Source organism: Myotis myotis, unplaced genomic scaffold (genome assembly GCF_014108235.1).
Source record: "Myotis myotis isolate mMyoMyo1 unplaced genomic scaffold, mMyoMyo1.p scaffold_m19_p_45, whole genome shotgun sequence".
NCBI classification, from domain to species: Eukaryota; Metazoa; Chordata; class Mammalia; order Chiroptera; family Vespertilionidae; genus Myotis; species Myotis myotis.
In genome coordinates this window covers 470,875-498,670 of record NW_023416352.1, presented here as the reverse complement: position 1 = coordinate 498,670, position 27,796 = coordinate 470,875, and the positions used below count along the sequence as shown (strand labels likewise).

At 57.4% G+C, this 27,796-nt stretch overlaps 2 protein-coding genes across 9 annotated transcripts in view; one reads left to right on the top strand and one right to left on the bottom strand.

Annotated features, from left to right (window-relative positions):
• AP2A1 (adaptor related protein complex 2 subunit alpha 1) overlaps nt 1-19,454 on the top strand; it is a 32,047-nt gene extending 12,593 nt beyond the window's left edge. For 2 of the 3 annotated variants that reach the window (XM_036307131.1, XM_036307132.1), the window contains exons 4-24: nt 42-235; nt 6,156-6,285; nt 6,879-6,980; nt 8,739-8,847; nt 12,712-12,862; nt 13,185-13,353; nt 13,487-13,624; nt 14,052-14,234; nt 14,589-14,686; nt 14,951-15,182; nt 15,268-15,435; nt 15,513-15,676; nt 15,987-16,052; nt 16,417-16,473; nt 16,580-16,662; nt 16,763-16,852; nt 17,843-17,966; nt 18,048-18,164; nt 18,260-18,329; nt 18,549-18,683; nt 19,017-19,454. In XM_036307131.1, coding sequence (XP_036163024.1) covers nt 42-235; nt 6,156-6,285; nt 6,879-6,980; nt 8,739-8,847; nt 12,712-12,862; nt 13,185-13,353; nt 13,487-13,624; nt 14,052-14,234; nt 14,589-14,686; nt 14,951-15,182; nt 15,268-15,435; nt 15,513-15,676; nt 15,987-16,052; nt 16,417-16,473; nt 16,580-16,662; nt 16,763-16,852; nt 17,843-17,966; nt 18,048-18,164; nt 18,260-18,329; nt 18,549-18,683; nt 19,017-19,094 — 2,658 coding nt within the window. In that variant the 3' untranslated portion in view covers nt 19,095-19,454. The remainder of the gene's footprint in view (nt 1-41; nt 236-6,155; nt 6,286-6,878; nt 6,981-8,738; nt 8,848-12,711; nt 12,863-13,184; nt 13,354-13,486; nt 13,625-14,051; nt 14,235-14,588; nt 14,687-14,950; nt 15,183-15,267; nt 15,436-15,512; nt 15,677-15,986; nt 16,053-16,416; nt 16,474-16,579; nt 16,663-16,762; nt 16,853-17,842; nt 17,967-18,047; nt 18,165-18,259; nt 18,330-18,548; nt 18,684-19,016) is intronic. The other variant, XM_036307133.1, reaches the window with a different exon arrangement.
• On the bottom strand, nt 19,455-27,192 carry FUZ (fuzzy planar cell polarity protein). Of its 6 annotated transcripts, XM_036307135.1 has the most exons (13): nt 27,128-27,192; nt 25,879-25,942; nt 24,891-25,007; nt 23,834-23,955; nt 23,515-23,599; nt 23,256-23,324; nt 22,980-23,084; nt 21,747-21,944; nt 21,513-21,608; nt 21,111-21,217; nt 20,968-21,032; nt 20,807-20,881; nt 19,455-19,714 (listed from the first exon to the last, which is right to left on the bottom strand). In XM_036307135.1, the coding sequence occupies exons 4-13, from the start codon at nt 23,914-23,916 to the stop codon at nt 19,488-19,490; spliced, it is 1,110 nt and encodes a 369-aa protein (XP_036163028.1). In that variant the 5' UTR covers nt 23,917-23,955; nt 24,891-25,007; nt 25,879-25,942; nt 27,128-27,192; the 3' UTR covers nt 19,455-19,487. The 6 variants fall into 6 exon arrangements, with proteins under 6 accessions (XP_036163028.1, XP_036163029.1, XP_036163032.1 ...); XM_036307136.1 differs by lacking the exons at nt 25,879-25,942; nt 27,128-27,192 and adding an exon at nt 25,765-25,836; XM_036307139.1 differs by lacking the exons at nt 24,891-25,007; nt 25,879-25,942; nt 27,128-27,192 and adding exons at nt 24,128-24,201; nt 24,290-24,478.
• Between the last annotated feature and the right edge of the window lie 604 nt (nt 27,193-27,796).

Here is a 27,796-nt window from a genome sequence, read left to right as displayed (position 1 = left end):
TAACCACAGGCTGCCCTGCCCCCACCTCCCTCCCCATCCAGGGTTACCTGTTCATCTCGGTGCTGGTGAACTCGAACTCTGAGCTGATCCGGCTCATCAACAACGCCATCAAGAATGACCTGGCCAGCCGCAACCCCACCTTCATGTGTCTGGCCCTGCACTGCATCGCCAATGTGGGCAGCCGCGAGATGGGTGAGGCCTTCGCCGCTGACATCCCTCGCATCCTGGTGGCCGGGTGAGTCACTGGAGACCTGTGGAGGGGGTGCAGTGGGGGAGACAGGCCCAGCCAGGATGTGGAGCCCACGCTGAGCTTGGAACCCCAGGGGTTCTGTGGCAGCCCTGTGATGTGTCTCCTCATCTCACTAAGCAGCTGATGGCAGTGTGAGGCAGCCCCCCAGCACAGCCAGTGCGTTGTCTGTCGGTTGAACTGACCTTTGACATCTAGTGTAGAAGAGGTGATAACCTCCAGTTATGTTGGTGACAGCCCTCCAGAAATTGTACATCTCCATTCATTCATTCAACAAGTGTCTATTGGCATCTACTGTGTGCAAGGCATCATGCTGATTGCTGGGGATGTAGACATGACCAGGAGTGGGCATGGTCAGTGTCCTCCCAGCATTCACAGTCCAGAGTGGAGAGATAAACATCGATTGAATAATTGCAGGATGAAGCATTTAATTCCTCTCAAAACCATGCTGTGGGGGATAGGAACCCCTAAGAGCATTGAGTAGGGGTCAGCCTACCTAGCCGGAGGGAATCAGGGAGAGCTTCCCAGAGGAAGTGGCATGAGGCTGAGGCCTAAGTGAGGAGGAATTGTTGGCTGTGGCACTGTTACGGGCACGGGGGAGGCAGAGGCGAGCAGCAAGGACTGGTGCCCACCCTTGCGGAGCTTACGCGTAGTGGGAGAGCCAGAGAACACACACACACACAAAACATGAGGTGAGTTCAGACCGTGACTGATACTCAGAGGAAAACGCAATAGGGTGGTGGGGGTCCTGGAGGTCGTGGGCGAGGCCACTTACATTAGATTCTCAGGGAGGGCCTCTCTAAGGAGGTGATGTAATTTGACACTGAATGATAAGAACGTAATCTTCAAAAGCGTTGGAGGAAGAGTCCCAGGCAAAAGGAGCAACAGGTGCAAAGGCCCTGAGGTTGGCGTGAGCTTTCTGCTTTCATGGAATCGAGAGAGTGTGTTTGGAAGGAGTGTGGTGAACAGGAGAGAGGGAGAGGTTCAGATCGTATTGTAATTGATGGGGGGAGGCAGGTGGATGACATGAGTCACTTTGTAATTTTAACAGCCGAGCTTTGCCTGGTTTGGCTCAGCGGATAGAGTGTCAGCCTGCAGACTGAAAGGTCCTGGGTTCGATTCCGGTCAAGGGCATGTCTCTGGGTTGCAGGGTTCCCCAGCTCTGCAGTTTGGACTCCTGTGGGAGGCAGCCAATCGATGTGTCTCTCTCCCCCCACTCCCCCTTCCACTCGAAAAATCAATGGAAAAAAATATCCTCAGGTGAGGATTAAAATAATAATAAAATAAAATAAATCAACCAAAGATCATTCAGCCTAGTGCGGGGAAAGGTAAGACTTTTATTTATGGCAACATGTGCACTAGATTCCTGATGCTCTTTTTGAAATCCAGCTGTCAATATTGAATAAGAGAGGAGAGGAAATATTCGTCAGTGTTCATGAGCCAAAAGTAAGGACGGGCCATGAGCTAAGCGGAGCCTGGCACCGGGAGATGCGCCGAGTGCTGTAGCCAGATCTTGCTTAGAGGGCATTCCCTGAACTGCGCGAACCCAGTATTGGTTTGGGGGGCCCTGCAGCCTCTGGGGACAGAAGACAAAGCTTTTCCAAGGAGAGGCTCCAGAGACCACATTTCAGAATGAGCGTGATTTGGAAATAAACCCTTAGGAGATATAAGCAAAGTTACCTGTTTTGAACCTTGGCACAGAGCAGCGTGCATACTGGTTTTCAGCCTGATTTCCGCCTACCTGCGTCACCCACAAATCCTTCAGCCAAGCTTTAGTGTCAAGTGCTGCAAACTGGTAGACCCCAGTGCCTGACAGAGGCAAAGACGCCTTTTTCTGGAGAAACCCACCTTCTCCCCAGGCCTCAGAGGTTCCCACCGGTGAAGCAGCCCGGAGTTCCGTGAGTAGCTCACAGTTGAAAATCACTAAACACAGGAAGCAAGCACCTCGAGGGAGAACCAGCAGAAAGAAAACGGAAAAAAACAGTCAAATTAGAATTGTCCTATGGGATGTAAAATAAGTGTGTGTGATAGGCTCCAAGGACGATGAAAATGATTTCAACACGAGCAAAGTGCAAGCAGATCTGGGAAATATCACCGATATTTTTAAAAAATTGAGTGGTCTGGTTTAGCAGCAGAATAGACAGTGATCAAAGCAGGTTAAACAGGCAGTAGAACTGAAGAAATGAATGGGAATGCAGCCCAGAGAAACAAAGAGATGGGGGGAAATGTTCTTAAGATTCTGTTTTATTGATTTCTAGAGAGAAAAGGGGAGGAGAAACTGATGTGAGAGTGAAACATCGATTGGCTGCCTCCCGCACGCCCCCTACTGGGGATCGAACCGGCAACCTTTCGGTGCACAGGAGAACACCCAACCAACTGAGCCACACTCCCCAGGCTGTCTTCTTTTTTTTTTTTAATTGATTTTTTACAGAGAAGAAGGGAGAGGGATAGAGAGCTAGAAACATTGATGAGAGAGATTGATCAGCTGCCTCCTGCACACCCCCCCACTGGGGATGTGCCTGCAACCAAGGTACATGCCCCTGACCAGAATTGAACCTGGGACCCTTGAGTCCGCAGACCGACGCTCTATCCACTGAGCCAAACCGGTTTGGCATCCCCAGGCTGTCTTACAGTGTTTCTGTGCGAAGTCTTTGGAACGTGGCGTGTAACGTACACACATCACATGTCAGTTGGGACTGGCCACGGTCCCTGTGCCCAAAAGCCCTGTGTGGCCGGGGACCAACATCTTGGGAATGAAAGCTCCTGCCTGTTAAGTCCCGCGGGGAGGATACGGGCAGGACAGAGAAGGACCGGAGGCAGAGCCGGGCGGCCCAGCGTGTTGGGATCTGAGCGGAGGGGAGGGGGTGCACGGTGGGCCCCGGCTCAGACACAGAGAGGAGACTTCCACGCGGGAGGGCGTGGGTAGCTGTGGTGAGAGCTTTGAGACGGTCCTGGCCACCCTGAGCGCAAGAACTGGGCACCGGCGAAGTTGGAGAAGGGGCCGGTGTGACAGACATGTATGCGCACACAAGGGAGTGACTGCCGAGGGGCCCGGTCCTGCCAGAGTGTGGGCCAGGCTGGGTGGTCTGAGTGCGGGCCGGGCTGTCCGTACTGAAAACTCAGCCTTGACAATGACTGGGGCATGTGGGAACGTTTCTTTAGGTAGATTTTTTTTTTTAATTGAGGTAAAATTCACATAACATGAAGTTCACCTCTTTTTAAATGAACTTTTTAATTTATTGATTGATTTTTAGAGAGAAGAAGGGTTGGGGGGAGAGAAACGTCGATTTGTTGTTCTCATGTATGTATTCATTGATTGATTCTTTTTCTTAAAAATCTATTTTTATTGATTTCAGAGAGGAAGGGAGAGGAAGAGAGAGATAGAAACATCAATGATGAGAGAGAATCATTGATTAGCTGCCTCCTGCACGCCGCCTCCTGGGGATCGAACCCACAACCTGGGCATGTGCCCTTGTCCGGAATCGAACCCGGGACCCTTCCGTGTGCAGGCTGACGCTCTATCCACTGAGCCAAACCAGCCAGAGCTCATTGATTGATTCTTGTATGTACCCTGAATGCGATCAAACCCACAACCTTGGTATATGGGACAGTGCTCTAACCAACTGAGCTACCTGGCCAGGGCTAAGTTCACCATTTTAACTATTTTAAAGGGCACAATTCAACAATCTTTAGTATCTTCACAATGTTGTGTAACCACCACCACTAACTTAATTCCAGAACATTTCCATCATCCCAGGAAGAAGCCGACAGCCACCAGCAGTCCACTCCACACGCCTCCCTCTCCAGCCCCAGGCAACCACTGACCTGCTTTCTGTCTCTAGATTCGCCCGTTCTGGGCATTTGCTACAAATGGAATCCTGTGGCCTTTGTGTCTGACTCCTTTCACTCAGCGTCATGTCCTCCAGGTTCACCCGTGTTGTAGCCTGGATCAGTGCTTCACACCTTCTTGTGGCTGAGTAATCGTATTCCCTTGTTGGATGGACCACATCTTGTTTATTTATTTATTTATAAAAAAGGCCCCACCTCCTGCTGATCATGGACAACGTTCACATGTGTGTGACTTGGTGTAGATGCCTAGGTGCGGAATTGCTGAGTCACATGGTACCTCGACTTTCTAAAAAAGAAGTAATAGCCCTGGCCGGTGTTGCTCAGTGGGTAGAGCACCGGCCTGCCGACCGAGGGGTCCCGGGTTCGATTCTGGTCAGGGACATGTGCCTTGGTTGCGGGCACATCCCCAGTGGGGGGCGTGCAGCTGATCAATGTTTCTCTCTCATCGATGTTTCTAATTCTCTATCCCTCTCCCTTCCTCTCTGTAAAAAAATCAATAAAATATATTTAAAAAAAAAAAAAAGAAGAAGAAATAGCCCTGGTCAGTTTGGCTCAGTGGATGGAGTGTCAGCCTTCGGACTGAAAGGTCCCAGGTTCAATTTCAGTCAAAAGCACATGCCTGGGTTGCAGGCTCCATCCCCAGTAGGGGACGTGCAGGAGGCAGCCGATTGATGATTCTCTCTCATCATTGATGTTTCTGTCTCTCTCTCCCTCTCCCTTCCTCTCTGGAATCAATAAAAATATATTTACAAAAAAAATTAAAAAATAAAAGAGAAGAAATAGTTACCCTGCATGGTGTGGCTCAGTTGGTTGAGCGTGGGCCCATGCACTGAAAGGCTGCCGGTTCAATTCCTGGTCAGGGCACATGTCCAGGTTGCGGGTTCGATCCCCAGTTGGGATGCGTATGGGAGGCAACCGATCGGTGTTTCTCTCTCTCTCCCATCCTCTGTCTCTAAAAATCACTAAAAACATATTTAAAAAACGTTTATTAAAACGATGAAACAGCCCTAACTGGTTTGGCTCAGTGGGTACAGTGTCGGCCTGCGGACTCAAGGGTCCCAGGTTCGATTCCGGCCAAGGGCATGTACCTTGGTTGCGGCCACATCCCCAGTAGGGAGTGTGCAGGAGGCAGCTGATCGATGTTTCTCTCTCATCGATGTTTCTAACTCTCTATCCCTCTCCCTTCCTCTCTGAAAAAAATCAATAAAATATATTTAAAAAACAACAACGATGAAACAGCCGCAGTTGAATCCCCGCTCACGTCCCTCGATCATCTCTTCCCCTCCTCCCTCCCCGTTCTCTAAATCAGGTGGCTCCGTCCTTTAGTACCTGGGCCCAGTCCCCCAGATTATGTCGTTTCAAACTTCCCCTTAATGTTATCACAGTCTGGGTTTCACTGCACCAAGCTGCTAAGCAGCTCTCACTCCTTGGTTCGGTATTTGGACGTTTCCCGGCTTGTAACTGGAGATGATGACAGAATTCACCCCCTTGGAGGGCTGTGGCGAGGGTTAAACACACTGATAAGTAGAAGCCTTGGTGCAGAGTGTGGCCCGATTAAGGGCTGTGAGCCGTGATGATGCAGGTGAGAGACGGCCGCTAGTCCTGCCGGGGCCTGCGACACACCTCCCCCTGCTTCGGGTTGTATCTGATGGCAGGCCGCCTGGAACACGGGGGCGGGGCATTCTGGGCGGAGATTTGTCTTTCCTCATTCAGTTACTCAGTTTTCTGCTCACCTGGCACCTTCCCCCAAAACAGCGGCTGGGCTCAGTGTGCCTGGATGCCAACGGCTGGGCTAGGACGGGACCTCTGTGAGGACAGATGTTTGCACCAATTTGCTCACTAGTCTGTCCACAGTGCCTACAGCGTGATGGTACCCAGTAGGCGCTTAATAAGTGCAGAGCCAGGCTTGACATTGTGCCAGTGGCCCCACAAGGGCCATGAGAGCAGTGCCAGGTTGGGTCCTGGGTCCGCCCGGGAGGAGCGAGAGAGGCGGGGAGGTGTGCGGGGCTGGAGTCCTGGGGTCGCGCTGACCCACCCACCCCACGTCGTGTCCCCACAGGGACAGCATGGACAGCGTGAAGCAGAGTGCGGCCCTGTGTCTGCTGCGGCTCTACAAGGCCTCGCCCGACCTGGTGCCCATGGGCGAGTGGACGGCCCGCGTCGTGCACCTGCTCAATGACCAGCACATGGTGAGACCTGGTGCCTCTGTCCCCCCCATCCCTGCCCTTGATGTCCACCTGGAGGCAGGGGGTCCCACCCCGCCCTGGATGCCCGGGCCCCCACCCGTGTCCCTGCCTTTACCAAGGCACCTAGAGACCCTGGTCCGGTCCCCCAGTACTTACTACTCACCCAGGTGTCCCGAGGCACTCCCATCCCCGTCCCTGACACCCACTGGCTGCCCAGGGGTCCTGTCCAGTGTCCCAACACCAACACCCGCCCAGCCCCTCAGAAGCCCGGCCTGTGTGTCTGACACCCAGAGGTTCCCCAGTGCCCACTGCCTGCCCAACCAGCACAGAGACGCTGGCCTCGGTCCCAATCCCACACCCCCAGTACCTCTTAGTCCCCACCCATCCTCTGCTCCGAACCCCAGTGAGTGCTGGTCGTGTCCCTGAGCCCCAAAGCACCCACTGTGATACCTATGCACCCCTGAGCACACACCCCTTCCCCCCCACAGTCCACCCCTGTGCGTTCCTGAATCTCTGCTCTCAGATCCGCAGCCTGCACACTTGTCCCCAGTCTGACCTCCCACCAGGCCCTGACCTGCCACTCATCTGCCCCGCAGGGCGTGGTCACAGCTGCTGTCAGCCTCATCACCTGTCTCTGCAAGAAGAACCCGGATGACTTCAAGACGTGCATCTCCCTGGCTGTGTCTCGCCTGAGCAGGGTGGGTGTGGCCTCGCTGCTGGCTATGGGTGGGAGCCCTACCATCACCTCTCTGGTCCCTGGCCCTTCTTGCTTTCCCTGGGAGGCAGCCCAGCTGGTGGTTAGGAACTCAGGCTCTGAGCTGAGTTCCTCCTGGCTCGGCTACAAGCGGCTTTCCCTCTCTGGGCCTCAGTTGTCCCTTCTGTTCAATGGGGATGATCCTCGTGCCCACCTCGCAACATAGCTGCTGTGAACGAATCCATATAAAGCAGCGTTTCTCAACCTGTGGGTCCCGACCCCTTTGGCGGTCGAACCACCCTTTCACAGGGGTCGCCTAAGACCCTCCTGCACATCAGATATGTACATGACGATTCATCACAGTAGCAACATTACAGTTATGAAGTAGCAACGAAAATAATTTTATGGTTGGGTCACAGCATGAGGAACTGTATTTAAAGGGCCAGAAGGTTGAGAACCACTGATCTAAAGTGTTAGAACGGGGTCTGGCACGTGGAGAGCACCCAGGAAGTGAGAGCTGCCATCCGTACGTGCCTCCCTCCCGCCCGCCCCGCCCCGTCTCTCCCTCCTGCTTTCTCTGCTTTTCCTCCACTCCTTTCCCATGCCTCTCCCTTCGCTCCGTCCTCTCTCCTCTCCTCCCCCCGCCCTGTCCTGGGAGCCGGCCCCGGGGCTTCCTGGGAGCCTGGCTCTGGGCTGGTGGGGAACACGGATGCGTCAGGCCTCGGCCTCAAGAAGCCCCCTTTCCTCTTGGAGGAGGGGCGTGTGCGGGGCAGGCCTGCTCAGTCACAAATGACCGGAAAGGGGAGGCTTGTGCTGTTGAGGTAGCATAGGGCGTTGTAGGCCCCCAAAGGAAGCACTTAACCCAGGGAACCCGGGAAGGCATCTGGGAGTGGTGATCCCTGAATTGGGACTCGGAGTCAATATAAACATTTTCTGGGGAGGGAAGAAGAGGCCTGGCTTCTCAGGCAAGAGATCAGCACACCAGCTCAGTCATTCAATTATTTTTTTTTAATGAATTTTTATTGATTTTAGAGAGCAAGGGAGAGGGATAGAGATAGAAGCATCAATGATGAGAGAGAATCACTGATCGTCTGCCTCCTGCACGCCCCCCACTGGGGGATGGGCCCCACAACCCAGGCATGTACCCTGACCAGGAATCGAACCGTGCCCTCCTAGTTCATGGTTGACACTCAACCACTGAGCTATATATACCGGTGGAGCCATTCCGTCATTCTTTTATTCACTCCCCACACATCCACATAGTCCCGTGGGCCAGCCTGGTGGGGGAGGCAGAAAGTGACATTGGGGGTCAGGCACAATACTATCATGGAGGTGGCACAGAGCATGGTGGGAATGCTTCTTGGAGAAGGGGTTTTCAGGGTTGAGTAGGAGTTTGCCATGAGGAAACAAAGTCACACGCTCTTTCATTGATTCTCCACCTTTGTCTACCCTGAGCCTTTCTGGGGTCTGACCTTGTCTGAGGCCCAGGGACCCAATTCCTGCCCCTGAGCAGCTTCCAGTCTCGGGGGAGGCCTGTGGGGAAACATCTCCAGCGAGTGGGTGCGATGTGTGCGCTGGTGGATGCAGCCAGGGTTTTGGGGGCGCAGAGTTGAATCGGAACGCACAGTGAGGGAATCAGATGGGCAGATCCTGTGCCCCCACAGCCTGGCTCTCCCAGATCCTCCCCGTCACCCCCTGGGGAAGGCAGCGTTTGCCCCCCCCAGCCTGGTGCCCCTGCTTCACCTCCCGTTCCTGCCCCCAGATCGTCTCCTCGGCCTCCACCGACCTCCAGGACTACACCTACTACTTCGTCCCCGCTCCCTGGCTCTCGGTGAAGCTGCTGCGGCTGCTGCAATGCTACCCCCCGCCAGGTACCGCGACCCTCGGGCTGGGACCTGGGGCCTCTGGCCCGCTGGGCAGGCGGGTGGTGCTGTGGGTCTGTGTCGGGACTTCTCAGAGGCAGCCAGTGCTGCTAGCCCTGTCCCTTGGCTGCAGGGGCGGCAGCCCTGAGGCCAGGACCTCGCCAGGAAGGCTCCAGGCGGGAGCCGCATGAAGCCAGTGGCCCGCCCTTTGTAGCGCAGATGCGGACAGATCACTGGCGTTGCTGATCCCCTGTGGTCCCTGTGGTGGGCCAGAGTCTCCTGAGCCACACTCACTCTCCAGCCTGTGACACAGGGGCTGTTGCAGGCCTGTTTTTCGGATGAGAAAACCCAGGCCCTGTTGGGTGGGGAGGTCCCTGTCTAAGGTCTTGCCCAGGCCGTGCTGTTTGAATGACCGTAGCTCTGTTAGGGTTTTCATGTCCTCATTGTCATGAAAGCTGGCATGGATGACGCGCCTCCTGCGAGCCAGGTCCTGCACGGGAATGTCTGTTCCCCCGCTGCCCCCCCCACCCAGAGCTGTGAGGGGAACCCCCCCTGCAATGTGCAGGCAGGGAAACAGGCTTGGAGATGAGACGTGGCCTTCCCAGGCCTGGCAGAGACTGAGGCAGAGCCTGACTTCAGAATCCATGCTCTAAGCCCCTCCCCCTTCCATGGGGGCTCGCCTGTCTGGCCTCACAGAGCAGTACTGAGGGGCCCCGGTCTGAGGTGCTCAGCACAGAGTCGGTGCCTGAGGAACCAGTTCCCTCCCATTCAGCCGCGTGCTAAGCACCTGCTGGGAGCCTGGGGCTGATGGCAGCTCTGAATCTTTACAGCCAGCACGTCTGTGCAAGGGTGTCTGTGTGTGTCTCTGTGTGTATGTGTGCATACATGTCTCTGCAGGCATTGCAGGCATGTCTGCGTATGTCTCTGTGTGCCTGTGCATGTCCCTGCGTATGCTTGTCTGTGTGTGCATACATCGGTGTGTATATGCATTCTGTACATGTCTGTGCATACACGTCCACGTGCATATGTGTATACATATGTGTATGTGCATGCCTCTCTGTGTGCATGTCCAAGTGTATGTGTGCACACGCTCTAAGTGAGTGTGTGATATAGGCAACTCCGCAAGTGCCCCCGGCCTGTGGAAGCCAGCGATGAGCTCTGTGTGTGGCCCTGGGGAAGCCTCTTGCACTTTGACTCTTCCTCATGCTGTAAAGAAGGGTTTGGTAGCCGAAACCGGTGTGGCTCAGTGGATGGAGCGTCGGCCTGCGGACTGAAGGGTCCCAGGTTCGATTCCGGTCAAGGGCATGTACCTTGGTTGTGGGCACATCCCCAGTGGGAGATGTGCAGGAGGCAGCTGATCGATGTTTCTCTCTCATCGATGTTTCTAACTCTCTATCCCTCTCCCTTCCTCTCTGTAAAAAATCAATAAAATATATTAAAGAAAAGAAGGGTTTGGTAGAACCTAAGCCCACTTCCATCTCAGAAATCCCACCTTATAATTCTGGGACGTGCCCAGGGTGGGCACCTCACCTACCCTTTCTCACATTGTGGAAATGGCAGCCATGGCCCAAGCAATTATTTTAACAAGTATTATGAAAAAATTTCCAGCCCTGGCCAGTGTGGCACAGTGAATGGTGAGCGTCCTGTGCACCGAAGGGTTGTGGGTTCCATTCCTGGTCAAGGCTCCAGTTGGGGCATGGGCAGGAGGCAGCCGATCGATGTGTCCCTCTTACATTTGATGTTTCTCCTTCTCTCTGCCTCTCTCCCCTCCCTTTCACTCTCTATAAAAATCAATGGAAAAGATATCCAGGCGCAGATTAACATCAATATCAAAAATCCCAGCATACAAACAAGTAGAAAATGCCCATCACCTAGACTTCATATGTTTCTTGTAGGCATGCTCTTATTTTTTTAAATATATTTTATTGATTTTTTTACAGAGAAGAAGGGAGAGGAATAGAGAGTTAGAAAAATCGATGAGAGAGAAACATCGATCAGCTGCCTCCTGCACAGCCCCTGGGGATGTGCCTGCAACCAAGGTATATGCCCTTGACCGGAATCGAACCTGGGACCCTTCAGTCCGCAGGCTGACGCTCTATCCACTGAGCCAAACCGGTTAGGGCAGCACGCTCTTATTTTGTTATGTGTTTCTGACATATTTAAAAGGTAATTACAGCCCAGCCGGCGTGGCTCAGTGGTTGAGTGTCAACCTATGAACCTGGAGGTCACTTCAATTCCTGATCAGGCAGGGCACATGCCCGGGTGTGGGCTTGGTCCCCAGTGTGGGGCGTGTAGCTGGTCAGTGATTCTCTCTCGTCATTGATGTTTCTTTCTCTCTCTCCCTCTCCCTTCCTCTCTGAAATCAGTAAAAAATATATGTATATGTGTGTGTGTGTATATATATATATATATATATATATATATATATATATTTTTTTTTTTTTAAAGGTAATTACAGACATCATGATGTTTTGCCTTTAAATATTTTGTCATGTGTTTCTCAAAACTATGGCGATTTTCATTCCCAAGAGCAATTCTGCATTCATACTTCAAACTAACAATGATCCCCCAATGTTCTGTAATCCCACTGTTTCCTAATTTCCCCCAAACAGTCTCCCTCGGTCAGTTCAAACTAGGATCTAATCGAGATACCAGTCCCGAATTTGATTTTCAGTTCTCATACATCTCCCTTGATCTGGAAGATTTCCCGCCTTTATTCCAGGGCATTGGCTTTCGCCAGCTGTTTATTATTAAAAGTTTCAAACACAGAGATAGCTTCCCAGGGCGGCGAGGTGGCGCCCGGATGCCTCTGCTGCTGCATCGTGCCCTCCCTCACGCGCTCAGACAGCCGCTGCACTGCTCGAAGATAAGTGACATCAGAACACTCCCCCACCCTGAAATATTTCCACACACGTCTCCCAGGAACGCAGTATAAAACCTCAGTGCCCTCATCATACCTCAGAAGATTCAAAACAGCCTCACAGTGTCATTTGCAATCCAGGCACCAAACTGCCCCAGTTGTCCATAGCATTATTTTTATGGCTTAACAAAGTGCAGTATAATCTAGGACCACAAATATTTTCTTAGTCTGGAATAGTCTCCCCAGTCCCCCGCGGCCCCCCCCCTCCCCCCCCCCAGTAACCTGCTTGTTTTTAATCTTCTTTGGAGGATATTTTTCATGATCTTTAGAAAGAGAGAGGGAAAAACATCTATGTGAGAGAAACACATCAACTGGTTGCCTCCCGCATACACCCTGACCAGGGCCAGGGATGGAACCTGCAACTCAGGTACGTGCCCTTGACCGGAAATTGAACCCAAGACCCTTCAGTCTGAGGGCTAATTCTCTACCCAGTGAGCATGCCAGCCAGGGCCCCACTCACTGCCTGCTGTTGGATGCCTGATGGATGTGGTGCAGCATTTCTGCTGGAACATGTGGCAGCTGTTCTGTCCACGGCGTTGCCTCACCTCGCAGGGAAAGGCAGCTGTGGGGATCGTGTGAGCTTGTGGTTAGCGTCTGTCTATCTCAGACACTCAGTCCGCTCTGTGGGAGCGCTGGGTGTCAGGGTGTCTCCGGGGAAGGTTCCTGGAATTTGGTGTGTGAGGAACCTAAACAGCATCGGTGCTGCAGAAGGGGAGACAGACTCACAGGTGGGGCCGCTTGCCCAGCCGTGTCAGAGCGCAGCAGGACGAGCGCCCAGGTGTGGAGTCGGGTCCTTTTGGCATCTCTCCCCCCTTCTCTGGTCACCCGGGGCCCTGGCCGCCGCTGCAGGGCGGCCCCCTGCCTGTGGAAGGTGGGCCGTGGCCTGGCCCCCGCCCCCGGCAGGCCAGCTGGGCCGGCAGAGCTCAGCTGGGACGTGCCCTCCGTTTCCTCAGAGGACGCGGCCGTGAAGGGCAGGCTGGTCGAGTGTCTGGAGACTGTGCTCAACAAGGCCCAGGAGCCGCCCAAGTCCAAGAAGGTCCAGCACTCAAATGCCAAGAACGCCATCCTCTTCGAGACCATCAGCCTCATCATCCACTACGACAGGTGCCCACCGGGGCGGGGGCGGGGGCGGGCCTGGAGCCCGGGTGCTAGGGAGCGGGTCCGGGAATTGTGACCTTGAGGTAGAAGGAGGAGGATGGCACCCTGCTAGGTTGGTGCGGCTCCCTCCCGGGAGGCAGAATTCCTGGCTCTTTATTTGGGCTGTGGCCTCGATGTCCAGGTCACCGGGTCGGCCATGACCTGGGTCCTGAGGATGGTGCGGATGGACCAGCCTCGCCCGAGGCCGCCTCCTCATGTCCCGTCTCTCTCTCTCTCTCTCTCTCTCTCTCTCTCTCTCTCTCTCTCTCTCTCTCTCTCTCGCTGGCAGTGAGCCCAACCTCCTGGTTCGGGCTTGCAACCAGCTGGGCCAGTTCCTGCAGCACCGCGAGACCAACCTGCGCTACCTGGCCCTGGAGAGCATGTGCACGCTGGCCAGCTCCGAGTTCTCCCACGAGGCGGTCAAGACCCACATTGACACCGTCATCAACGCCCTCAAGGTGTGATCTCGGAGCGCCCCCTGGGCCAGGCTCTCCTCCGCCTCCTCAGAGAGGCACGGGGCCCGGGGGCCCTTGGGTGGCCAGCCCTATGCCGCACGGAGCCCAGAACACACCCCCTGCTCTCTTCCCTCAGACGGAGCGGGACGTCAGCGTGCGGCAGCGGGCGGCCGACCTCCTCTACGCCATGTGCGACCGGAGCAACGCCAAGCAGATCGTGTCGGAGATGTTGCGGTACCTGGAGACTGCTGACTATGCCATCCGAGAAGAGATCGTGAGTCCTAGGAGGGCTGGGGGGTCTGGACTCCTGGGTCTGAGGGAGGAGGGCTGGGGGCCTGGACTCCTGGGTCTGAGGGAGGAGGGGCTGGGGGCCTGGACTCCTGGGTCTGAGGGAGGAGGGGCTGGGGGCCTGGACCCCTGGGTCTGAGGGAGGAGGGGCTGGGGGCCTGGACCCCTGGGTCTGAGGGAGGAGGGGCTGGGGGCCTGGACTCCTGGGTCTGAGGGAGGAGGGGCTGGGGGCCTGGACTCCTGGGTCTGAGGGAGGAGGGGCTGGGGGCCTGGACCCCTGGGTCTGAGGGAGGAGGGGCTGGAGGCCTGGACCCCTGGGTCTCCAGATGGGGACAGCTGTGAGCCCAGATCCAGTTGAGTCCACACCCTACGCTTGTGCACACACGCATGCCTGTCCTCCCTCCGGCTGGCAGGTCCTGAAGGTGGCCATCCTGGCTGAGAAGTACGCAGTGGACTACAGCTGGTACGTGGACACCATCCTCAACCTCATCCGCATCGCAGGCGACTATGTGAGCGAGGAGGTGTGGTACCGCGTGCTGCAGATTGTCACCAACCGTGATGACGTCCAGGGCTACGCGGCCAAGACTGTGTTTGAGGTCAGCACCCCCGTCGGGGGCATCGAGGCAGAGACAGGACAGAGCTGCTCCCTGGTCTCCCTGCTTCTCCAAGGGACACGGGGGCCCGGCCTTCACTGGCCAGCGTGCGGTCAGCCCGCGTGCAGTGGCCGATCCCCAGGCCGCAGCAATTGCCCACTCCCTCTGCACCAGAAAAGGGGTCCCCTTCTGCCCTGTGTCACTGCCTGTGGGAGCTGGAGCCAGCCACTTCACCCCTCTGGCCTCGGTTTCCATCTATAATCCCACACACGTCGGAGGGCCCCGAGGTCAGCCCCGCCCGCACAGCTGAGTGACAGGAGGCAGGGCGTCAGCACTCATGCCTGTCCCGGCCTCCAGGCGCTCCAGGCCCCAGCCTGTCACGAGAACATGGTGAAGGTCGGCGGCTACATCCTTGGGGAGTTTGGAAACCTGATTGCCGGGGACCCCCGCTCCAGGTGAGGGGATGGACATACACACTTCTGAAGGGTCCGGGGTGGGGGACCCCAGGAGTCCCAGGGCCAGTGATGATGGAAATCTCGGCCCCTCGCCCTGAACTTGGCGGGTGAGGGACAACCCAGCTCTCAGGAGCTTCTAGGGGAGCGTGGCCACAGCCACTGCCCCGGGGCCGCCTGGGACGGGTCCCAGCCAGGGAGGCGGCACCTCAGGGGGTTTGTGGGAGAGACGGTGGAGCCGCACGCTGACCCCTGCCCCCCACGCAGCCCCCCAGTGCAGTTCTCACTGCTGCACTCCAAGTTCCACCTGTGCAGCGTGGCGACGCGGGCCCTGCTGCTGTCCACCTACATCAAGTTCATCAACCTCTTCCCGGAGACCAAGGCCACCATCCAGGGCGTGCTGCGGGCCGGCTCCCAGCTGCGCAACGCGGACGTGGAGCTGCAGCAGCGCGCGGTCGAGTACCTCACCCTCAGCTCGGTGGCCAGCACGGACGTCCTGGTCAGGGCCCGGTCCCCACCTGCCCCCTCCACCTCTGTGCCCCGCCCTCCCTCTCCTCCTGACCTGCTCCCGCCCCCACCCCCAGGCCACGGTGCTGGAGGAGATGCCGCCCTTCCCCGAGCGCGAGTCGTCCATCCTGGCCAAGCTCAAGCGCAAGAAGGGGCCGGGAGCCGCCAGCGCCCTGGACGATGGCCGGAGGGATGCAAGCAGCAACGACATCAACGGGGGTGTGGAGCCCACCCCCAGCACGGTGGTGAGTCCCCAGGACTGGGCCACGGGGAGGGCCCCCCTGGGGAATCGTCTCCTCACCTACGACTGTACTTCCTGCAGTCGACACCCTCACCCTCCGCCGACCTCCTGGGGCTGCGGGCAGCCCCTCCCCCAGCGGCACCCCAGGCTCCCGCGGGTGCAGGCAACCTCCTGGTGGACGTCTCTTCCGATGGCCCAGTCGCCCAGCCTGGCCTGGGGCCCACCCCCGAGGAGGCCTTCCTCAGGTACCGTCTGCCTCGGGCTCTGGGCTCCCCGTCTTCTGTCTACTCCCCCCAGCTCGTTCCTCCCTCCCTGTCCCTGTGCCTCTGTCCACCTGGCTGCCGCCTCTCCGGCCTCCTTCCTCCCTCTGGCCACGCTGGGCTCCCGGCTGCCCCTGGCCTCCCTTTGTTGTCCTTTCCCGTCACCGTGTCTCAGCCTGCTCTTCCTTCTCTCCTTCCCTCCTCCTTCTTTCTCTTTGGCCCTTTTGCTGCCTGTCTGGGATTGGCTGCCTGCCACGCCTGTCTTCTCTGTCTGCTCTGGGATTGGATGGCCCAGCGAGCTGGAGCCGCCTGCTCCTGAGAGCCCCATGGCTTTGCTGGCTGACCCAGCGCCAGCTGCTGAGTAAGGGGTGGCCTCAGGGGGTTGGTGGGCAGACTGTGTCCCTAGGGAGGGTTAGGGGACGGGGAGCTCTCAGCAAGGCTTCCTGTTGAACTAACTGTAGAGTCAAGGTCTTGGAAGGGAGTGAAAATAGGGTCCTCTGATGGGGGGTGGGGAGCCGCACATGCTGGAGGCCTATTCCCATGAGAGGCAATCACCAGACCGATGGTGGGGTTCTCTGTGGTTCTCTGGGGAATCTGGGTGTATGGACTGCGGGGTTCTGCCCTCTCAGGGCCTGTTGTCTCCTTCCATGAGGCAGTTCCAGGCCTTTACCTCTATCAGCACCTCCCTCCCCCCAGCCCCTCCCATCTCACTCCTTTCCCTGCAGCCCAGGGCCGGAGGACTTCGGGTCGCCCATCCCAGAGGCTGATGAACTGCTCAATAAGTGAGTCTGGGAGCGATCAGGAGGGAAGTGAGGAAGGCGGGGATCACGAAGCAGAGCCCAGACAAGCACCCTCTCATCCTGGGCTCCCCCCTCCCTGCTCCCCCAGGTTCGTGTGTAAGAACAATGGGGTCCTGTTTGAGAACCAGCTGCTGCAGATTGGAGTCAAGTCAGAGTTCCGGCAGAACTTGGGTATGTGGGAGGGGGGGGGGCTGTGAGGATGGGGATTCGGGGACACCTTGCCCAGGTGTGGAGTCGGGGCTGACGGAGGCCCGCCTCCCCGTCGCTGCAGGCCGCATGTATCTCTTCTACGGCAACAAGACCTCAGTCCAGTTCCAGAGCTTCACGCCCACTGTGGTCCACCCGGGGGACCTCCAGACTCATATCCTCTCGGCCTGGCCCCGCCCCCTGGCTCTGGGTTTGCCCTCGGGGTCTGCCTTCCTGGGACCAGACGGACCCAGGCCGACACCGTCTTCGGCCTCTTGCCCGAGAGCCGGAGCGCTTGTTAGCTCTGAGATTTGGTGCCCCCTGTCGGAGGGGCGTCCTTTCCCCGACAGGAGGGGACGTGAAGTGATGAGATAGGTGTGCGGAGGCGGTGCCCCTGCAGCCCCTGCTGCCCCAGGCCCCTTGGTCCCTGTCTGGCCCCTTCCAGACCTTGTCCTGACTTTGTCCGCTGTCCGCTCCGCACCCAGGATTCTAGCGCCTCCTGAGCTCGAGGGCCAGCCCGGGTCCCGGTGAGGCCTGAGCCCGTCCTGTGAGTCCCGGGCCCGTCGCTGCCTCTGTGTGGGCCCTCCGCTTCCTCCTCAGGGGGCGGTTTGCGCAGCAGCGAAACTCTGGCGGAAAACTCTGGAAGGGAGACAGGCAGTGCTTGAGCAGCCAGTCCCTCCTCCCCTCTGCGGTCCATCCCCAGCCTGTGAAACCGGGGGTTAGACCCCCAAACTCTGAGGGTCCTTTTATGTCTAGTTCTTTGCTTCACCCATCACCATTCCCAGGGGCCTGTTGAACTCAGCTCTGCTGGGCATGGGCATGGGCGGGCGGGTGAGAGGCAGAAGGCCCAGCGCTGGGTCGCTGCATGAAGGGAGGCGGTGAGAGCACGGCCTGCACGTCCCGGGCGCCGGCCACACTGAGTGTTTGTGCCGGATCAGGTCACTGAGCACCGAGGACGCAACGTCCAATCGCAGATGAGGCCGAGGGAGGCCAAGTGAGGGCGCATGTCACTGAGGCGGTGGGAGCTGGGATCCAGCCCGGGTGCGGGGTGCAGGTGGGAGTGAGAGAGGCCGCCGGGCCCCATGTGAAAGGCGATGCGGCGGGAGGAGGCCGGGGGCAGGGCCCAGGGCCACCCGCAGTCTCTGGCTTCCTTGACCGCGGGCACAGCTGGCCGTGCAGACCAAGCGCGTGGCCGCGCAGGTGGACGGTGGGGCGCAGGTGCAGCAGGTGCTCAACATCGAGTGTCTGAGGGACTTCCTGACACCCCCGCTCCTGTCCGTGCGCTTCCGGTGAGTCTGGGCCAGGGTGCGGGTGGGCGGGGCCTCCGGGGCGAGGGGCGGGGTCTGACGGCGCCCTCTCTCCCACGCCAGGTATGGGGGCGCCCCGCAGTCCCTCACCCTGAAGCTCCCCGTGACCATCAACAAGTTCTTCCAGCCAACGGAGATGGCAGCCCAGGACTTCTTCCAGCGCTGGAAGCAGCTGAGCCTGTGAGTAGCCGGGCCGGCCCCAGGGCGGGCGGGCGGGCGGGCGGTCGGTCGGTCGGTCGGGCGGCCAGGCCCTGACTGGAACCTTTACGGCCCAGCCCCCAGCAGGAGGCGCAGAAAATCTTCAAAGCCACCCACCCCATGGACGCCGAAGTCACGAAGGCCAAGGTGAGGGACGGGGAGACTCGGCGGGAGCCCCAGGCCGATGTCCCAGCCCGCCTCTCCCCAACTCCGGGGTGTGGGGACCGGTGGCCGGTCACTCCGAGCCTCAGTTTCCCCGTCTGTAACATGCGGCCAGCGCCCACTCCCGCTGGTTTGGGGAGCTGTGCGCCCCTCTGGGAGCTGACAGATCTGGCGCCGCTGACGGCTGCCGCCCTCCCTCCCCAGCTCCTGGGGTTTGGCTCCGCTCTCCTGGACAACGTGGACCCCAACCCTGAGAACTTCGTGGGGGCCGGGATCATCCAGACGAAAGCCCTGCAGGTGGGCTGTCTGCTCCGGCTGGAGCCCAACGCCCAGGCTCAGGTGAGCGGTGGTTGGGAGGCCCACCTGCAGCAGATCCCCCCGCCCCCCCAATCCTCTGGCTCATCTTCCACTCCCCTTCCCTCCCTCCCTGGTTTGTGTCTCTATATCCTTTCCATCTTTCCTGGCCTCTTTTTATTTTTCATTCTTTGCCTGTTCCCATCATTTTTACTCCCACTTCCTGTCCCTTCTGTCACCTTCCTGACCCCTTTCTCCTTTTTCTCTCTTCTAATCTCCTGTCTCCCCTGTCTCCCCCCCTCCCCCCGGCTCCCCATCCTCTCACCTGCCTGCCCTATCCCTCTGCCCCCTCCCTGAGTCCCCCTTTGCTCCCCCCAGATGTATCGGCTGACCCTGCGCACCAGCAAGGAGTCTGTCTCCCGTCACCTGTGTGAGCTGCTGGCTCAGCAGTTCTGAGCCCCGGACCCTGCCCCCGGAAGTGTGGCCGGCACCAGGAAGCCCCTAGGACTGAGGGAGCTTTGGTGGACGGAGCAGTGAGGGGACCTCTGCTGGTGACAGGGAAGACCCCAGGGTAGGGGGGTGCCTGGGACTTTCCTCCGGCCTTTTGTATTTTTATTTTTGTTCATCTGCTGCTGTTTACATTCTGGGGGGTTGGGGGAGCCCCCTCCCTCCCTTCCCCCCCCCAAGCACAGAGGGGAGAGGGGCCAGGGAAGCAGGCGCCTCCTCCCCTCCCACCCACCCTGTTGTGGCCCCTCCTGCCCCCTCCCCGTCCAGGGGCTGTGTATTATTGTGACCCAATAAACAGAGACGCTAACAGCCCGGTTCCTGTCCGTGGCTCACGCCCCGTGGTCAGAAGAGTGGGGTGAGGGCCTGCAGGGTGCGAGTGGCCAGGCTCCGCAGCCCATGGCAGGGGCTCTGAGCCGACAGCAGCAGCAGCAGCCGCCGGGGCCCCAACTGTAGGGCCACCAGACGCCATCCTGTGCCTGGCTCCTCGGTCCCCGAGACCAGGTAGCAGGCTCTCGGCACCTGAGCCTGCTGGGCTGTGTCCTCCACCTTCTCCTCCTGCTGTCCGGGCTCTGGGGAAAGGACAGGACGGGCTGAGTGAGCACTGGGGTGCGGGAGCCATACCCCTTCCTGGGCCTGAGTCTGACTCCCGACAGGCGAGGGCCTCACCGCTCCACCCGGTTGTCAGTGACCTGTAGGCTGCAGGCTCTCACTCAGCTGCCCCTCTCCCTACCCAGCCTCGGTCCCCCTCTTTCCTGGGGATACTCTGTGCACCCCAACAATTCACTCAGAAACACATGGCAAACACGCAGGTGATATTTACCAAGTGTCAGGCACTCAGCTCCAGGTACGAGGGGGGGGACCCCCAGAGACCCCACCCCGCTGTGGGGAGCTGGTGGGGAGGTGGAGTCAACAGTAGGAGGGAGCAGTCCTCGGCCTCTCCCAGGCGCTGCTGTTTACCATTTTGCTACATTCATCAGGCTCTTCACTGGTGGGCAGCGTCACCCTAGGCCAGTGGTCGGCAAACTGCGGCTCGCGAGCCACATGCGGCTCTTTGGCCCCTTGAGTGTGGCTCTTCCACAAAATACCGACTTCTGTGCATGGGCCACGAAGTTTCAGTCGCACTGTACCTGCGCGCCTGCACATGGTATTTTGTGGAAGAGCCACACTCGAGGGGCCAAAGAGCCGCGGTTTGCCGACCACTACCCTAGGCCCCTTCCTTTGTCTCTCTGGGGCTCTTGGGCTTAGGACTTTTCCTAACTAGCCTGGACTCTGTGGTACCCCCTCCCCCGACTATGGGGAAAGCCTGTACTTAAAGCAGTAGAGCGGACTGTGACTACTAAGCAGCTGGGACTCAGTTTCCTCATCTGTAATATGGGAGTGATTATACAGCAGCAGGCAACCCTCACCTCTGAGGATGACGGGAGTCGCTGCATATAAAGCATCTGGCAACAGACTAACTATTAAGATCACCCAGGAGAGTGTCACCTCCAGGCTGGGGCCTCCCTGCCCCTCCTTCCACCCGTGGATGCCCAGGCCTTAACCATGCCCAATACTGGCCGGCCGAGTCCTACCAGTTCCCCCAGCCCCCCCGACTCCCTCCTGCGTGACCTGGGACTCAGTGTCCCAGTCTGTGCAAAGGGGGCGCTGGGCCCACCGCTGACCTGGTGGGAAGTGCATGGCGGTGACGAGGGTGTAGAAGGAACGGAGGAGGCACCGACGCTGCTCAGGGGAAGGATCTGAAAGGAGGAGAACAGGTGACAGCCCTTTCAGGGTCCAGGGCTCAGGGCCCTCTCAGCCGCCGCCCCCGGCCCCCCTCAGTCACCTTTATCCCCTGAAGGCTCCACGGTGAAGAGACAGCGCTTCAGTTCCAAATGGAGGAGCAGCAGCCTGTGGGGAAGGGCGTGTCATGACCAGGGAGGAAGGAATGCGGACCCCAACCCACCCTCCCCTCCCTCCGAGCCCTACCCGAGGATGTCGGTGTGCAGGGGGAAGCCAGCGGGCAGAGCTCGGGGTCCCAGCGGCAGGCAGGCCCGCAGCGAGTCCAGCGACGGCTGCCACCAGCGGTCCAGAAGCTGCGGGGGCCGCGGGGAGGTCAGGGAAGTGTCAGCGGCCCGCGGCGGGGCCACGGAGGAGGGGAGGGGCCCACAGGGGCGGAAGGCAAGGGGGTCGAGGATGGGGCGAGGAGCCAAGCGGGGGTGAACGGGTGGTGGGAGCTAAGCCGGGAAGGGGCGGGGCCTACGTGGGGGCGGGGCTGCCAAGGGGCGGCACCGAGTAGGAGCACTGGGGCGGGAAGGGTGCTGGGAGGGGGGCCGGGAAACGCGGGTGGAGGGTGTAATAGGGGGAAAGCCGGACGTGGCCCCAATTCACCTGTGGATCCAGCTGGCTGAGGGGAGGGCGCGGCCCGCAGAGCAGACACAGCTCCAAGCCCGGCAGCAGCGTCAGGGTCAGAAGGCGGTGCGGGACCTGAAGCGGGGGCGCAGGGTGAGCGGGCCAGAGCTCCGTGCAAGCGCTGCCTCCTCCCGACGCCGCCTCTAGGTCTCACCCCTGCGGGCGCAGGTGTCCCAGGCCCCCACCTTCCCTCTGCCGGGCCCACCCACTCACCGTGGGACTCCCGTGCGGCAGGTACACCGGGTAGTCCCGTGCGGCCTGCGGCGGCAGGGATCCCACCAGCCAGGGGAGTAGCACGGCCTCCGGCATCCCCAGCCGCCACCAGCTTTCTGTCGCTGTCACCACCCGGCCCGACACGAGGAGACTGGCGAAGGCTGTGCCCGCAGCCTCCGCGAACCCAGAGAGGGCTTCCTGGGCAAGGAGACACAAATAGGGGCACAGTGATTTCCTACATGGGGGAGGAGTGGGAACAGACTAGGGGCACAGTGACTTCCTACGTGGGCGAGGAGTGGGAACAGACTAGGGGCACAGTGACTTCCTACATGGGTGAGGAGGGGAACAGACTAGGGGCACAGTGACTTCCTACATGGGTGAGGAGTGGGAACAGACTAGGGGCACAGTGACTTCCTACATGGGTGAGGAGGGGGAACAGACTAGGGGCACAGTGATTTCCTACATGGGGGAGGAGTGGGAACAGACTAGGGGCACAGTGACTTCCTACGTGGTCGAGGAGTGGGAACAGACTAGGGGCACAGTGACTTCCTACATGGGTGAGGAGGGGGAACAGACTAGGGGCACAGTAACTTCCTACATGGGTGAGGAGTGGGAACAGACGGGCATACAATTCCAAGTTTGCCTTGTGGCCATGCTCAAGTGTCTCACTCTCCTTGGGCCTGGACTCCTTCACGGCCACATGCAGTTACAATCCCCAAGCCACATCGCGGAGTTAAACAGGTAAGGCATCTACTGCCCTGCCAGCATGAGCTACTGAAGCGAACAATCACAGCAGCAGCTACGGTTTATTGAGTCCTACTGTGTGCCAAGTAGGTACAGTCAACCACCTTAAGGCTCCTGGAGGTGGCCATACCTGGTGAATCCACAAGAGCAGTATTTTTAAAAGAATAAATAGAGATTCCTCAGACAGAAGGAATAGCATATGCTAAGGCAGGGAAGCTGAGAAATTGTTGGGACCCCTGAGGCAACTGGGCAAGGGCTGGGACTTTGTCCTGGGGGAAGGAGGGGGGATGGAAGCCATGAGAGGGCTGTACTAAGGGGAGGGGCTGGGTCAGCTCTGGGCGTAAAAAGATCTTTCTGGGGCCAAGTGGGGGTTGGACTGGACGTTCTGAGGATGGGAAGAGGTGGAGGCAATGGTCCAGGGGTAAGAGGATGAGGACTGAGACGAGGCCATAAAGTCAGGTTTAAGAGTTCCCAAGGCTTCCCCAATACCTGAAAGAGGGTTCCCTCTGGAGGAACCACACAGTCCACACAATGGGTCAGGTCTCCAATGAGCTCCGAGTCCCCCAGGAAGCTGTCAATGAGGCGGTAACAGGCCTAGCAGAGGGAGAAGGGAGGCACCTAGATTTGCTGCCTCCTCCTCAAAAAAGTGGCCCTTCTGGGTGGGCCTACTCCAGGGTCAGAAAACTGAGCTGCCCCAAGAACCCACGGGGCAGGCTGCCCCAGGGGCTGCTGGGCACTGTAGTCCCCAAATATCAGTAGCCTTACCCTCAACTCCTTCTTCAGTCTTTCTACATTGCTGATGTTGGTCAGTTCTTCAAGTCCCACAAAAAGAACCTAGAAGAACCATATGAGAGAGCAGGGGCTGGGGATCTGGACTCATGAGTTGGAGGGAGGAGGGACTAGGAGCCAGGATTCCTAGATTTTGGAGGAGAAAGGTGTTGGGGGCTGGACTGCTGGGTCTGAGGGAGAAGGATGCTGAGAGTTCAGATTCCTTGGTTTGCAAAAGAGGCCTGGGGAGTCTCACCATGGCCCCAAACACCATCTGGAGCAGTCTCTCTAGTCTCAGCTCCGAGGTGCCCTCCTCAGATGACAGAACAATGAGGGTGATGCTGTGAGAAAGGAAGGTGAGAAGGAAGAATGAGTCCAGGCCAGGGAACAGGGCAGCGAGGCTAGTAGTTTGCCCTAGATCCTGGCTGCTAGCTACATCCTCCTCTGGCACAACCCGCTTCTCATACAGAGAAACTCAGAGATCAGAGAGGGTAACAGCTGGCCTTGGGGGGCTGGCAGGCCTTGAGGTCGTCTTCAACAGGGCCCACTCCCTGCTGCAAGCGACACTTGGAGACCTGTCATGGAAGCTTTTCCACACCACGGTGGTGTCCTCCGTCCTCGCAGAGCTCAGCTGCACCTCGAGATTCTGCCCAAACATGTGGACTCCATTGAGGGAGCCGATGACAGAGAACGGGAGCTGTGGAAAGGTTGAGGACATTAGACAGGGGCCCCCAATCCCCTCCCCTTTCTAGGTCCCCTGGCACCTCCTGGTCAGGGAAACTGAGTTTTTAGTCTGTTGCACCCCTCAGACCTCTAAACTCAACTCCCCCAGCCCCTGCTCCCTTGAAGACCCAAGTCCAAGCTCCTACCCCCCTTCAATTTCGGAGATCCAGACGTCCAGAGCCCCACCTGCTGGCGGGCGGGAGCACCACCGCGGCTGCTTCTGCAGAACAGGGGGACTCCGCTGGAGGCCGCGAGGCACAGCAGATGCACCGTGCCCTCCGTCCCCTCCTCCCCCATTTGGAACCCACCCCAATCCCTTGGTGAAAGCGGTCAGTGCCCGTCTTGGAGAATGACCGGAGTCCCACTAAATCTGGCTGCCACCCGAAACCGCCAGAGGGCGAGATGGGATGCTGATTGGAAGAATCCAACGCAAACCTCTCCTCTAACTAACTCTATTCCAGCATCTCCCGGAAACCAGGTGAGGGTCTCTTCCTCCCCGACCGGAAGTCACGCTGCCCCGAACAAAGATGGCGGATTGTACAAGTAAAGCTTCGGAGTCTGTCCGGTCCCCAAAGTGGTTTGATTCTCGGCTGCTAAGTGCGGCGGGCGGGGGAGGCGGGGGAGGAGAGGGCTGTGATACCAAAACCAAAATTGGGGCACGGGTCAAGGAGGGAGTGGGCACCGAGAAGACCCCCTGGACCAAGTAGGTTGGGGGCGCCCGGCTTAAGGTCTCGGTTCCGTCCGGAGTAAGGAGCTCACTTTGGGGCCCCGGAAAAGGTGAGAGAAACCGTAAGCCCAGGAATTTCAGGCAGCTCCTGGGTAAGATGCCAAATCTAAGGCATATCCTGTTTCTGTTGCAATGTGTGTTTTCTTACTGTCTGTCCAGCGCTGTCGCCTCACACGTCTTACCCTCTTCCAGTTCCGCCAGGCCTGCCCCGTTCTGATCCATGGCCACGTAACTTCCTCTCCGCTACCTCCTTCCCAGCTCGCTGGGACCCGGCCTCACATTTTGTTGTTAATTCTCACCTGAGGATATTTTTTCCATTGATTTTTAGAGAGAGTGGAAGGGAAGGGAGGGAGAGGGAGAGAGAGAAACAGCTGATGTAGGGAGATTGGTTGCCTCCTGCACACACCCTACCAGGGCCGGGGTGGAACCTGCAACCCAGGGATGTGCCCTTGACGGGGAATCAAACCTGCGACCCTTGGATGCACAGCCGGGCTCTCTAACCACTGAGCGCACCGGCCAGGGCTAGACCTCATATTTTCTCAGCCTCTTTCCCTTGGGTTTAGCTAAAAATCTGGAGGGCCCTACCCGGTTTGGCTCAGTGGATAGAGCGGCGGCCTGTGGACTGAAGGGTCCCGGGTTTGATTCCCTTTAAGGGTACATGCCCGGGTTGCGGGCTCAGTCCCCAGTAGGGGGCGTGCAGGAGGCAGCCAGTCAATGATTCTCGTTCATCATTGATGTTTCTATTTCTCTCTCCCTCTCCCTTCCTCTCTGACATCAATAAAAACATATTAAAAAGGAAAAGAAAACTTATAAATAAATAATTATCTGGAGGGAGAACGGCCCAAGGTCAGTTGGAGCACACACGGAAAGGGCCTTATTTACCAGTAATTCTAACTACCAAGTCTGCCCTTAAGTTGCAGGGAATAATGCCTTGGGTCCATCTCACCAGGGTCAAACAGGCGATGGGCCCAGAACCTGAGGCTACCCAGAACCCACGCTACTCCTGCGATTGAGCCTGTATCAGACCTCAAGCCGCTGTTCTGCAGGAATACCCACCAGGATATTAGCCACTCCTGCCTCACGAGCGGGCTCCAGCCCTAAGACTTCAGCCCTTCCTGTGCTGTACCTGAAAGAGAGAATCCCATCGGTTGCTATGCTGCCGAGACATACCTGGAGTTCTTAGGGCTCCTCCTTCTCCTGTCCTGTTTTCCACCAGCCAGTTTTGCTCTCCTGCCTTGGGAGAGCAGTAGTTTGGTTAACATCCCCCAGATAGCCGCAGAAGGAAAAATAAAACATTGCTGGGTATGTCATCAACATCCCCAGACATCCCCTTCTCAGCCAGGAGCTCCAGGTAACCCCAATCTCAATCTGACCTCTGTCCCATAGGCTCCACCCTGCCCACCCACATCTGTCCGATTGGACTAAGATGTGTAAACTTTGATGTGTAAACCTTACAGGTCAGGGGCCCTAGGCTAGCCTTTCCTTAAATTGCCCAAGGAAGGCCTTCCCCTGGACCCCTTGCACACCATCGACCGCCACCAGACTGGGTATGCCCCATGGCTGCACAGTCTCCTATATACCCCAAACAATTTTCCAGCCCACCGGTGTGGCTTAGAGTGTTGACCTATGAACCAGGAGGTCATGGTTCGATTCCCGGTCAGGGCACATGTCCTCGTTGCGGGCTTAGCCCCCAGTAGGAACCGTGCAGGAGATGGCTGGTCAATGATTCTCTCTCATCATTGATGATTCTATCTCACCCTCTCCCTCTCTGAAATGACATATATGAAGATTATCAAGGGAAAGGATTCACGTTCAGCCAAAAGAAGTTATGGATGGCTGACCTTCGACCCTCAGCACCCCTCAAGAATGAGTGAAAATAAGAAAGAGGAAAATCAGATCTATTTAACCTAGCTGAGTCCCTACCCCACCCTAACTCTATGCTTATCTTTGAGAACAGGAAGGCCTGCAGTTAATAGTTCCTTCGCAAGAACGAACTAGTTAAAATGAGCTCAATGGGGGGAAACACTGTATAGTGAAGATTGTTTAACCACGATGCTGTAAACCTGAAACTAAAAATACAAAACAATACTGAATGTAAACTGTAATTGAGGAGGGGAAAAAAATTCATCTAAGAGAAGGTGGCTGCCAAAGTGACCTGCAGAGACCAGAAATCTGATAAAGTCCAATCTGACACGCCTGCAGGTGCCATGATAATGGACAGTCACCATGACAACGATGGAAGGAACCACAAAAAGACAGAAAAAAGGCAGAATCTGGAAAAACCATTCATACCACCCCCCCCCTCCCCACCCCCCTCTAAATATTTCCTTCCTGGATCCTGGGAGAAGCCGGTTTGAGAGCTAAGCTATTGCTTTTTAATTGAATAAAGTTTGCACTGTTAATGCTTTCGGTCTCTTACTGGCTTCATAACACAAAGGGAAAAAGAACCCAGCTTGGGGTCCTCGAAAAGAGGACTTTCACCCCTCAGGTAACAGTTTCACTTCATTTATTTACAGAAGATACCGAAGAGCCCAGCTTGAAGGCAGTGACCAGGCCAAAGCGTTGCCTGGCAACCACCAAGTGGGTAAATTGATAAACAGCTGTGCTCTGCTCAAAGGTGGCCTTGGTGCCAAGGTGCTGCCTAGCAACCGCCCATCAGCCTAATCTCCATCCGAAAGCTGTAAACAGCTCAAATATAGCCTCGCGAGGAATCTCTATAGCACCCTTCCTTAGAGCAAAACGGAGAAAAACACCATCTCCTTCCTCCCCCTCAAGGATGGTTTGGTCCAGCGAGTGTTGCCTAGTAACCACCAAATGAGATGGTTGTTTTTGTTAGGAGAAAAAGGAAGATGAGATCCCGTCACAGAATCACAAACATATTTCTGTGATGAATTTATAGGATCGTGTGTCGTGCAGAATGTGCAAACACTCCTCCCCAAATCCTTTCTCCAAAGTAAAAAGTTGACAGTTTAACAAAATAACACGTTTTCACAAATACGATCACTGTGCTAATGCTGATCTGAGTCCTGAGCCTTTGCTTCTATTTCTGCAGATGGTCAGGAGTATCACCAATCTGGAACGAATTCAG